Genomic DNA, 13,284 nt, shown 5'->3' on the forward strand with positions numbered 1-13,284 from the left:
TAGATTAACAAACGTTATAAAGTTAAAATTAATATTTTCTATCTTTTTCAGGTACGTACAGAGCATCGAAATCAAATAAATTTGAAGGAGATAATGAAAAACAAGGAAGCCATTTTTATTTAAATTTTATTGTTTATTCCCACAATATTATACCCTACTGTACTAGGGTTACACAATTTAATTGGGGCACTTGTCGATTTACAATAGTATGTCGGCAAGGCCTTTCCCGATATTGATGATTATTTTTATTGCTTTTCAAATGTGTTAATAAAATTGATGTTGTGTTTGTTCACACGTTTTCATACGTCTTGTCAAGATTTGAGTCACCTGTCAAGTTTTGTGTAGCTGGGCTATTATCAAAACATGCGAACCGGCAGACGGCATCACACCTCCACTGTTTAATTATCGCGTGTAATGTCAGTAATGGTGTTGAGAAGTTTGAGTCGTTAAAGTCACCTGTCAATTATACTGAGCAACTGAATGAGCAATAAACAACACTCTTCAACATGAATAAAAACTGCACATTTGCCATTTTTAATCATTATAAAAATTGTCATTAGACTTACCGTATCTTGAATAGCACTGCGATCGACAGAGAAAGAATCTTGAAATTGTCTTTGAATTGTCAGAATTTTTTAATTGTCAGTCACAATATTGACGTTTCGGACATAGACGGACGACCCTTATAAAGACGATCAAAGACAACAACAAAGGTCCTTTTCAGGACCGCGCATATTCTGGAAAGAATATTTTGCAAATTGTCAAACACAAATATATTTGTGTAATGTAACCTTACCATCTATATCGCATAGACGCTCGAAATAACGCGCGAGACCGGCAATGTAAATAAAACGATTTTCTGTTAGCCCATGGAGTATGGAACCGAATTTTTCCCAGTTTTTTTGCATCAAAAACTTTTTTTCCCGATTTTTTGCTTCAAAAAGTTGATGCGCGTTATACACAAATGCGCGTTATACACAACCGATTACGGTAGATATTTCGTCTGATTTTTGATCAGGTAAGGCTTCATAAAGGGTAACCAATCGATGTGGATTTTTGAAATGTGGTATATACCATAAGCATAGGTGCGTAAACGCACCTATGCTAATGACATTATGTAAACTGTCAGATGCAGCAGAAGCCATTTTTAGCATCAAGTTTCCCCATTTAATGTCTTCATAGATTTGTTTTAAGACATTAAATTCTATCCAACCTAAAATCCTACATGGATATCTGGTGATACATCAGGAATTTTAGTTGATTTTTAAAAGCACAAGTCTCATAATGTACCTACATGTAGGTGGAAAGTGTGAGGGTCCAAATGATTAATAAAGTAATCTGGTAAAACTATTGACATATGCATGTTAGATGTTTTTTAAATGGATTTTAAATAATTAGTGTATAATTATAATTTAACATAGTGCTTAAGTAGTTTATTTAAATAAAAGGGCCATCACAGCTTTTGAGTGCTCTCATATATTTACTGACACAAATTGCTGACGACTTGACCTGGAGATATAGTTTCTTTCATCACCTCACCAATAATGGCATTGATATTGTCAAGATAAACATTCTGATAAAGTTCAATTAAGATCATAGTCACAAATAAGACTTCTACCTTGGTAACAAGTTTTATAAGATTTGACCTAGTTTTTGGATGTATCTGGACCAGAATCAAACCTAGATATTGTCAAGATAAGCATGTTGACCAAGTTTCATCAAGCTTGAGTCATAATTGTTTCCCTTGAGAAGTCTGAATTTATTTGTTTAGATTTGACCTCGTAACCTAGTTATTATAAGAACATAACCTGGAATCAAACTTGGCCTAGATATTGCCAAGAAAATTTTTCTGTCCAATTTTAATATTGAGTCATAAATGTGGATTCTATAGTGGCAACAAGGTTTTTCTAAGATTTGACCTAGCTTTTTGAAGCATGCGACCCAGATTCTAACTCAGCCAAGATGTTTCCAAGATAAACATTCTGATGTTTCATCAAGATTGGTTTAAAATGTCGCCATTGGAAATGAGCTCAAAGTTAGACAAAAACACACAATGCGGGACATAATGTTACCACAAAACCTCACCATGACCACTTTGTGCTCAGGAAAGCTAACAAGAACGTCAATGGCGTGGAAAGTCCATTGGCAAGATGCAGGTAATGAGTTTCTGCTGAAGTAAATGTTAAAGGAGCATTGACTGAATGAAAATCTAAAAGGCTATCAAAAATAAGTTTTTTTAGAATAACTACACATTAATGAAGCAACAGATATTTACTTTCATTTTACCCATTATCAGAAAGTCCCGGGAAGCTCATTTTTTACATACTGGGTATGACGCAATAAAACATTTTTTGTAGATGATTGTATTGCATTCAATCTAAATTTAAATTCGCTTGTCAAATGGAAGCTGTGTCCCAAAATTCACTGTACTCTTTACACTTCTGAAAAATGGCGCAGGCATATGGTTGTGTTTATTAAATTCTTAAACGATTATTTATCGTTATAAATGTTGAAGATTATTTTTTCGTAAGTGATGTAATTTTATTGGATTATTGGATAAACGAAAACATTAGTAAAGGGGTATGTTTACAGTTATTGATACGATTCAGTTTATTAGCCACAGTATTGAAACAATTTTTAATTACGGGACTTTCTGATAACGGGTGAAAATGAAAGTGAAAGTTAACAGTTACACTGCGTTAGCATGTAAATAAATCGTCTGGATTATTTCCTTTATTTTTCTTACATGTACTGCTCTAATAGGGAATCCATGTAATTAACAATGACTCGCAAGTTTTTCACACCTTTATTGACATTACACAACAGATTAACACCAATTAGCTGTCGAAGGTCATTTAACTTTTAAGCAATTAAAATCGGTTATATGGATGGATAAAGCAATCAATCTGTGATTGTAGCCATCTTTGTACCGGATTGCCGAATTTCAAATTTCAGATTTCCAGTTTGTGAAGTCATTTTTTGCTAATTCCCAAAGGGCAGAATATTTATTATTTTGGTTATTTACTATGTAGTTTGCGGAAGGCATATTTCAGAAAAATTGTATTTATATATGTACTTGTAATAAATGTAATTTTATTTGAAAATCAGGAAGTCCAACAAAGTTAAATTGATCGTTATCTTGTTCAACACAGAGTTTCCTCCGCGTTGCCCAACGCCAAGGTAGGCCGCATCAGATTATCAATTTGCCGTTTGTTAACCTCAGAGACCCCAATCATGCAAACTCTGCGTAGCGCATGACGTTCTTAATCTCCCTCCATAACCGTGGCCGCAAAGTAGCGAGGAAAATTGGGGAAAACGCATGGACTGTACTGTATGGGCATTTTTATTCCTTGCTAAACACGCAACTGACTGTGAGACGTCTTTCTGATTTGCAGTAACTGTAATAACTACAAGTGAATGAAAATCAAGCAAGGCAGACTATATGCTTGAGTCAAACATGAAAAAATGTGACCGTCTGTCTCAGCAAACAGCAGGATTCTGTACATTGTATTATGTCTTCTTTACCACACACTGCTTATGACAGAGTAAAATACATACAGGTGCATAAACATTTCATTTATTATTAATAAACCTTCTGCTGCCTATTAACATCAAGGGTGGAAGTTCACAGACTGTCAAAGCAGGTTTCTTACAAAAAAATTAACCATGTAAACAATAAGAACTGTTATTCGTTTTTTTACATATATCTGTCACATAGAGTAACTGAAACAATTAACTGTGAAGTGCAGTAATTAAATATTAATTGCCTATTATATGTCTGGGCACATGTCAAGTAACTCCACGTGACAGATGTCACATTTTAATGATGCTGAAACTATAAACTTCATCACTGTTGCTAAATCTGTCCACTCAGTTTATTGTCTTGGGGTTGATTTTGAAGAAAACAGAACAAAATGAATTTAACAGGTTTTTGGACACTCGTCTTTTTTTTTAAAGAATCCATTTCACAAACATCATATATGTATCAGTTGGCATGCATTTCAATTATCAGAGAAAACTGTTTTAAAATTAGCAACTAAATGTAATTATAACATTTTAATTTCATACTTTTTTAAAAATGTTTAATGGTGTTGATGGCTGTTTGTTTTGTTTTGTTCCCAATTCAATAAACAAATAGTTTTTGTACTTATAAATTAACAATAATCTAATTATCATAAAATAATTGCAATAATATCATATTATTTATGTATTTTTTGTTTTAGCAAGGAGAGTATTACAAAACAACTTACTTTGAAATACATATATATTATTATTATATTTTAATTACATATGTTTCATTATGTAGTTTTAAACTTTGATTTTAATAACAAAATTATGAATTACAACTCCAATAAGTTGTAATTACAATAACTTAAGAAATGCAACATTTTCATTGCAACCCAGTTTGAGCCAGCTACTGATAACATGAGTACATGTACCAACTCTTTTCATCTTCAATAAGGGTCACAATTTGCAAGCAAAGAATGCAAAGAGAAGTTGTACTGTTTTGTTCAAACCTGAAAGACAAGATAAAGACTGCTTAAGCAATCAAATGGAAAGTAAACAATCCCCTGTAGCTATGTATCCAATTGCTCAACACTTCATGTATCAGTACTGTCGTTACTAGTATGATGTTTTCATAATACTGGTATACATGTATCATGAATGTTTTCTCTTTTATTATTTTCTCTAATTCTGCTGCTGCTACTGCTACTACTACTATTACTACTACTACTATGTAGCACTTCTAGTCAACACTATGTAAAAGCTTTTTGAAAACTACAACATGTAGAATAAAAAACAAGTTTTTATTGCATAAGTACGGTACCCAAACAACTTTTCATAGTAACATATTTTTAGTGACCAAACAGAATTTTGCTTTGTGAATTAAACGATATTTTGAATGCAAAAGTAAGTTTACCATACCAGGCTTCCTGAAAAGGCCGGACCGCCGGTCTTGTCCGGCAAAATTCTTCACGGTCCGGTGAAGTTTCTAATATCGCCGGTCCTTGTGACAGGCCAAAAAAATTATGACTAAATACTGAAAGTCTAATACTTGCCAAAAGAAAGAAAACACCCCATTAGAATCACTCTTTTCATGAATTTCAAGCCTTTTTGTCATAAAGAACACTAACGTGTCACTAATTCTTAAGAGTGCTCTCCCTTTGAAATGTTGTTATTTCGAAAACTTCAATTTCAATGGTCCGACATATTACCATCTATCCAATTACAATTAAGTTCTCTAATGACAACACCAAATCTTGTTATGTTATTTTGTTTTGAGTCTAACTAGAATTTAAAGCTGTTATCAATCATACACTGTAATCACTTTAACACGCAAGTGTTTTGTTTTACTTTATCGAGTGTACTTATACACAGGCTTCACATTGCAATAAATATGATGATATATATATTAATTCTTCAGTTATAAACTCACGCTGTTCCGTCAGGTGAATTTTTGTCTGGACAGGCTAACTTTTCCATCAGCCTGTCCGGTTGACAGGCACTTTTTGGGACTTTTCAGGAAGCCTGCCATACATGTACCTACAAATTCTTAGAACTATGATATATCTCTTGCATCTCAAAATAGAAATGAGGAATTCCAGTAAAAAATCCTCATTGTCAATCTATTTCAACAACATGGTAATTCCTGACATTTCAAGGAAATAATATACAGAATTGTTTAGCAAATCATACAATTGCTTCTTATTCAAGGACCAATACCATAATACTTCCCAGTTGAAGGCCAAATACATTTCCTGAAATTAACTTTTAACAACACACACTACCCTTGCAATATTACCTGGTGCTAGCATAGGGTCTTTATATACATGTAAGAAAAATCTTGGCCTACTTAAATTCAACTAGGTCAAAATGTCAAAAGTACTAAAGCAGGAGTCTTTTTTCTGAATAGCAGTATATTTTACTTCAAATGGCCTGCACATGATGCGTACAAAAAATTAGAACTTTCTACAAAAATATTTAATAACAAGAGCACCGCATAAAGGGTGCCACGCTCGGCTGCGAAAGCTTGTCAGAATATATTTTTTTTTAGAGGTAACAGTGACCTTGACCTTTGCCCAAGTGACCCAACAAGAGATGTGTTTGTCAGAAACACAATGCCCCCTACTGTGCTGCATTGACATAAAATTTCTATTTATCATTTGGCAGGTATAGAAATCATCTCCCTTTAAAGGTAATTACTTCCCTTGAATTTTGTCCAATCCAACTGGGGGGGGGGGGGGGGGGGAGGGTCTCACAGTCAATTATGACCATGTCAGACATCACTGACAACCAAGGCCTGTGGTTCACTGTTTAAAAGAGATCATAACCAGAGTTTTTTTTTCTTTTTTTTTCTTTTTTATATATCTATGGACATAAGCCCACAGGTATGTCATGAACATCAAAGAAATTATAATTATATCATTTAAAAAAAACTTTGAAAAATCAATCATTTGGGTTATAAATAATCAAAATAATAAATCTGTTTAGTAACTGTGAAAAGAACATCAATTCTTGGTAAGGAAATATATAATATGAGATTTATAATTATATAAATTACTTCCCTTGAAAATAATTGTCTATAACAAATCTCTATTTTTAGTAGCAAATAATAAAAAGCCACTATACTGTGACTGTAGATTCACCACTCAAAATGTGCAGCTCCATGAGATACACATGCATGCCAAATATATAAAGTGGCTATGTTCAATATTGAATAATTTTCTCCCTTTTTAAAGATTATTACTTCCCTTAAATCTGTATTTTTTACCATAGACCGTAAAGGATGACCTTGACCTTTTACCACAATGTGTTTGTCAGAAACACAATGCCGCCTACTGCGCCGCTTTGATTTATTTAACAAAAATATATACGTGGGCAGGTCAGATAACTATGTCCATTTAAAGCTTATTACTTCCCTTGACTTTGTTTTTTCGACCCTAGACCTTGAAGGATGATGTTCACCTTGAAATTTTACCACTCAAAATGTGCAGCTCCATGAGATACACATGCATGCCAAATATCAAGGTGCTATCTTCAATATTTAAAAAGTTATCGCCAATGTTCAGGTTTTAGCACGACGCCTACAGCGGACGACGAGCTGGCTATGACAATAGCTCGGGTTTTCTCCGAAAACAGCCTCGCTAAAAATAATAATAAAACATAATCAATGTTACCAGCGTGTTTTTTATAATCATTTTGGAAATGGGGCTGGGTACCTTTACACTCGGAAAAATTGTGCTGTTTTTACTAAAATTGGGAAATTAATTTTTCTTATTTATTTACTGAGGTTCAACTGATAGAGCTGGATTTCATATGAATTACATGTCAAGACTTAATTTAAAAAAAATTGAATTTGGCAGTGGGTTTTCTGCCTATTTTGGGAAAAGGAGTCTGACCAATTGGTAATTTTTTATCGACAAAATTGGCCATTTTGGGAATTTTTGCTTCGATGAAACAGCTCACTTGGGAAAAAATTGTGAATTTATCATGCTTAAATAATTCAGTGGTTTAACAAATAAATTTGTTTTTATTTTGTCTTCTTTATATAAACAGATGCAATATTGGGCATGTTCAACGTTTATTCAAGTACTGCAGTTTTGTTTTTCAGTTACAGTTACACTCTGAGATAAGAACTGAACAGTTAAAACCTTTTAGCAGATATTTTTGACCTAAACAAACACTAGCTAGTCTCACAAGTTATAAGACACTTCATTCTTAAAAAAAATAAAAATAAAATCTTTTTTTTGGAAATTGGGATTTTTTTTATAGTTTCGGTTTGGGATCGGGTCCGTTTGCTTTGGGAGTGCCTACGTTTTCCGGAGGCGCAGACAGTGATAAAAAACCTGTTTTTCGATTGGGAATGCTGAATGGTTCCTCCTACAGTATCCAAATTTGAACGAAAGAAACAATTGTGGCCATTCCAAACTAAAGCCACTAACACATTGTGTACAACTCACATACACTTGAATCTACCGGTACATACTATCAAGCATTTTCAAAGGAATTTGCTATTGCACAGTAGCAATACATAGGAATGGGTGTGGTTGTTATTGTCAACCTGTACTTACATGTGGATGTGAGGACAGCTTTTCATGGTGTTCTGTACTGTGTAAGGCTGAGCGTCTATGCACATGGGGATGTTCAAATAGATAGTGGTCCTTCAGTGAACCAATCTGAAATAAGGAGACAAAACTGTAGGTTTTATTTTCCAGATTTTGATAACGTGATAATTGACCATCCGATAATTGCAAGTTTTTTCGAAGACGGCACGGTTAAAGAAAGTCAGCAAAAATAGTTAAAGAAAAACAAAATTGATCAAAGGTCTATTAATTACGTAGATCCACTCTTAAGTCCAGCGATTTTTGTCAGTTTGTTAATCCACCGATAATTTAAGTATTAAACATCCGTTTTATTTAAACTGGAATCACAGTTCATTTTTTATACTAACTAGTCATAATTCTACACATAAACATTGAGAAAACACATTTCCGTGATTAGATATAAATTATCAGAGTACAATTAAATTGCTACGTCATGACCTTCGTCATTGCAAATGGCGGATGTATTGTAACATTCAAGCCGCGTTCAGCTCAAAGCTGGCGATATAAATTACAAGTTATGGTGATAAAATAATGGAGAAAGGATTAACTGGATTTAACAACATTTGATAAGGTTTGTTAAACCAGATAACAGCAAGGAAAATTTGGATTATTAAAGTTAAACAGGTAAGGCATTCTTAAGTGTACATGTTTCGGACATGTATAGTATTCGGATAAGCAGTAATAGATATACTAGATGTTCTATGCATTACGATTGTGTTTTGTTACAAAAGCAGTCATAGGGATGATGGTTATAAAATGATGATAAATGTGATGAAAAGGTGCATACCTTAAATTACTTAAATGTGTTAATGATGAAGTAGATTTCAATGAGAATTTATTGTTTGTTACAAATAAACATAGTATAATGATAGAAATAATAAAAGTTGTGAAATGAACATGTTTTGATATTGTTCGCACAAACGTCTCCCTGATTTTCCAAACTTCTCCCTGTTTCGGAAAAAAGGAGAAGTCACTTCTCCCTTTTTGTGAAGGCCTAGGGTAGTCCCTGAAACAGGTGTGAGGAACTAAATTGTGTTGGCTTGAATTGAAATACGAGGTAGCTTTACAAGCATTGTTTTTGAAAAACCCAGTTACAAATACGCTTGATTAAGCCTTTCCAAGAGCCCTGGGCCCTGAAGCACTCACCTGAGTTACCAATTGAAACCTGGGGACATTATTTTTGACCCCACTTGACCAGATTTAAAGAGGTCTTATTGCTCTTAAGAAAAAAATAGCAACTTCAAAAATAAAAATATACTACTTCATTGTCAACATAAAGTTTCTGACCAAGTATCATCAAGAATTCAAGATTGGCTAAAAAAAAGTGGACTAGGGTGGTAGGAGCTCAAAAATTGACTGTGCACACTGCACTACCATGAAAACCGACCATGCCTTTAGAGTGGCGAAGTTGAAAAGAAGCACTTCAGGAAGCATGACTGCTATGTTATCTTTCATATCTAATGCTATTATGCATATTGCTTACTTACTACTTTAAACTCTTATCCGATTCTTATGTTTGCACATAAAATTAAAATGGGTGCTGGACATTTCGTGCCACTACCAGTTCGTGCCACTGATATTTGTGTAGGAGGGCATTGGACGTTTCGTCCCACTGATAATATACAGGCGGATAGGTGTGAATAATACCGTATAGGTGTGAAATCATAACAGGAAACTTTCGCACCTTTGATTGTAACATCTGTTCAATGGGAAAACAACTATGTTTTTTTTTTCAAGATTGTTTAAGAGTCAATTTAATTGCTTCATATAATACATAAACAATACATAACATAAATATATTAAAACATCAGAAGTGAATGCAAACATACATTTTAAACAAAAAAATTGCATCCTACCAAATCTGGTAGGATTATCTTGTGTTGGCAGAGATTACATAAATGTATACAAACATTTGCAATAAATTGACATTAACAACATCAGAAGTGAATGCATGCATACATTTTAACAATATCTAGATTGATAACATAAATATATTCAAACATTGTTTTAATACACATATACAAAAGTGCACAAATATAGAAACACAAATACAACAGCATACTATCCTATCATACACATACACAAATCATATATACAATGTATTGCATTTCAGAAGTCCTTATCGTGGATGTCATCCTGGGTTGTGCTCGGTCCCAGCCCGATGATATGGCTGCACGCTCTCAGCAGTTGAGTAGTTGTCATGTCATCGTCTTCGTACTTCTCCCAGATCTCGAAGAGCCGCCCGTGCACTTCTTTGAAAATTTTCCGGTGTACCCGAGTCAGGGCGTGCTCCGACACAAGGCGGATTGTCAGATCCACTGTTTCTGCCTCACGGCGCAACAGGGGGACAAGCACGTAAAACCCTAGGTCGGGACGCCCTGCTCGACCGTTGATTCTGACATGCCAACCTGGAAAAAAGAAATATGTTGTGAACTATGATGTATATTAGTTTGTATTTAATAATATTTAAATTATAACTATCCAATGAAAATATGATATATTAGTTTTTATAAGATAATATTTAAATTATAACTATCAATTGAAAATAATATATTGCTTTATTAATCTATATATGTAAAAAAATACCTTTAAAGTCGTTGTTCGTTCGTACCGTCTGGCGGTATTATATACTGTGTGTTCAACTGACTTTATTTACTCCTTCAATGAATTACACAGTTTGTATCATAATTAAAGCGGTGAGTTGTTTACTAATTGGTTACTAATTGACCATTAAAGGCCCGTGTCGGTAAATTAAAGGCCCGAGTCGGTAATTAATTGTTTGCTAATTACGTAAATACACATACGGCTAATTGAAAGTTTGTGAGTCGATAGTAAAGCATAAGCTTTTCTTAAAAGAAAAAGACCAACTTTATTTTAAATTGCATTATTGTTCATTCATGTTATATATTATTATTTATGTATATAATACATACATTGAAGCATAGAAAATAACAGCATTTCATGTTTTATATTTATTAAACATAATGAACTATGCACACATGTTTTTAAACTAACAATAAATCATTTTATTTTATTATTACAAGCGCATACACATGATTCATAAAAAATAACAACACTTTATGCTTTATGCTTATCGCATATAATACACTATTTACAAATATTAGTATACTAACGATAAATCATTTTATTTGTTTCAGGGATTTCAATAGATTTTAAAAACCAGGAGTCAATGACCCCTGGACTGAAATTTTGAGGAGTCAAATTGAAAAATGCTGGGGTCAATTTCGAAGCGCGTTTATTGTGTTTTTGTTTGTATTATTCATGTTTTTTTTATTAACATATGTGTTAAGAGTAACGCAATATCTTAAACAGTTATACTGCTTTATTAAATAACAATACCATGATACATAACACAACATTTTTTAATGGTACACAAAGATAATGACAAAACATAAATAATTTGTGCGAACAATATCCACATTAAGTTTTTCATTTCACAACTTTTATTATTTCTATCACCATACTATGATTATTTGTAAAAACAATAGATGATCATTAAAATCTACTTCATCATAACACATTTAAGTTTTTAATACATTTAAGTTATTTATGATATATGGTAGCACCTTTTCATCACATATTTATTGTCATTATATTATCATTATCCCTATGATAGCTTTTGTAACAAAACACAATCTAAATGCATGGAACATCTAGTATATCTATTACTGTTTATCCGAATACTATACATGTCCGAAATATGTACAATTAAGAATGCCTTACATGTAGTAGTTTAAATTTAATAATCCAAATTTTCATTCTTGTTTTCTGGTTTAACAAACCTTATCAAATGTTTGTTAAATCCAGTTAATGCTTTCTCTATTATTGAATCACCATTACTTGTAATTTGGATTGCCAGCTTTGAATTAAATGCGGGTTATAATTTAATTTACAATACGTCAGCGATTTACAATGTCGAAAGTCATGACGGAGAAATTTAATTCTACTCAGATAATTTATATATAATCAAAGTAATGTGTTTTCTCAATGTTTATGTGTAGTATTATGACTTGTTAGTATAAAAAAAATTAACTGGTATTCCAGTTTATATAAGCCTATGGGTGTTACTCGTAATTATCGGTAGATTAACAAACTGACAAAACTCGCTGGACTGAATAGTAGATCTACGTAATTAATAGACCTTTGATCAATTTTCTTTTTTCTTTATTTTTGCCGACTTTCTTTAACCTTGCCGTCTGCAAAGTCTGCAAAAAACTCTGCAATTATCGGATGGTCAATCACGGCTGCTAATTACCCAGTTAGTGCGCACGCACTATTTAGACGGTGACATGTGTATTGGAAGAGATGAGATAAGATAAACAACGCCCGGGGTATTCTCTCGATTATAGAATGTGTTTCAAATTCTGATACATTAATTTCAATGAGAAGCACATCAGGATTTATTACCATGGAACTCGATATGTTAACTGACTGACGCACAGGTCTAATTTTCGATGCGTCAAAATGACGCACAGCAGAAAAAAGGGTTGCGTCAAAAACGAGTCATTTTAAATTTGCTCGGGTCAAAACGCAGGATTCTGCGTCTATTGAAATCCCTGTTGTTTGTTATTTATAATCATAATTGTCAACATTGTTGTAATTTTCTACATGTATATACACCTCAATATCATTCACACCTATACGGCATTATTCACACCTATCCGCCTACATATTATCAGTGGGACGAAACGTCTACCCCTTTTCAACACAAATATCAGTGGCACGAACTGGTAGTGGCACGAAACGTCCATAAACCAATTAAAATCACATGAGAACTTACATGTCCTATATTAACATATCCATGTGTTTCAGCAACTTCTCTGGCATGACGCTCACCACCAGGTATATGGACAGCAAATTTATTGGTATAAGTATTTCCGAGACTTAAACCTACGGACCCGACACAAAACAAGGTAAACAACAAAATCCAGGAAGAAGGTGCCATCATTATTAAAATATTTTTTATAAATGAATGGTATAAAGCGTAAGGTTGTCTTTTACTCCATTGTTATAAAATTAAAGCTACAAAAACACTATCCAAACCAGGCGTTGTTGATATTAAATCGTGTGTTTATCCGTGTTTATCTGGTAAAACTATCAACACGTCCGCTTTCTAAATTAGTTTGACGTACCACCAATCTCAAGAGCTGAAACACGT

The 13,284-nt window shown here is 33.3% G+C and overlaps 1 protein-coding gene across 2 annotated transcripts in view; it reads right to left on the bottom strand.

Moving 5' to 3' along the window:
* The window catches only part of LOC127879451 (furin-like protease kpc-1), a 96,095-nt gene extending 82,811 nt beyond the window's left edge, over positions 1 to 13,284 (bottom strand). For both annotated transcript variants that reach the window (XM_052426289.1, XM_052426288.1), the window contains exons 1-2: positions 12,907 to 13,284; positions 8,073 to 8,177 (exon numbers count right to left, since the gene is read on the bottom strand). In XM_052426289.1, coding sequence (XP_052282249.1) covers positions 8,073 to 8,177; positions 12,907 to 13,074 — 273 coding nt within the window. In that variant the 5' untranslated portion in view covers positions 13,075 to 13,284. The remainder of the gene's footprint in view (positions 1 to 8,072; positions 8,178 to 12,906) is intronic.

Source organism: Dreissena polymorpha, chromosome 4 (genome assembly GCF_020536995.1).
Source record: "Dreissena polymorpha isolate Duluth1 chromosome 4, UMN_Dpol_1.0, whole genome shotgun sequence".
Lineage (NCBI taxonomy): Eukaryota > Metazoa > Mollusca > Bivalvia > Myida > Dreissenidae > Dreissena > Dreissena polymorpha.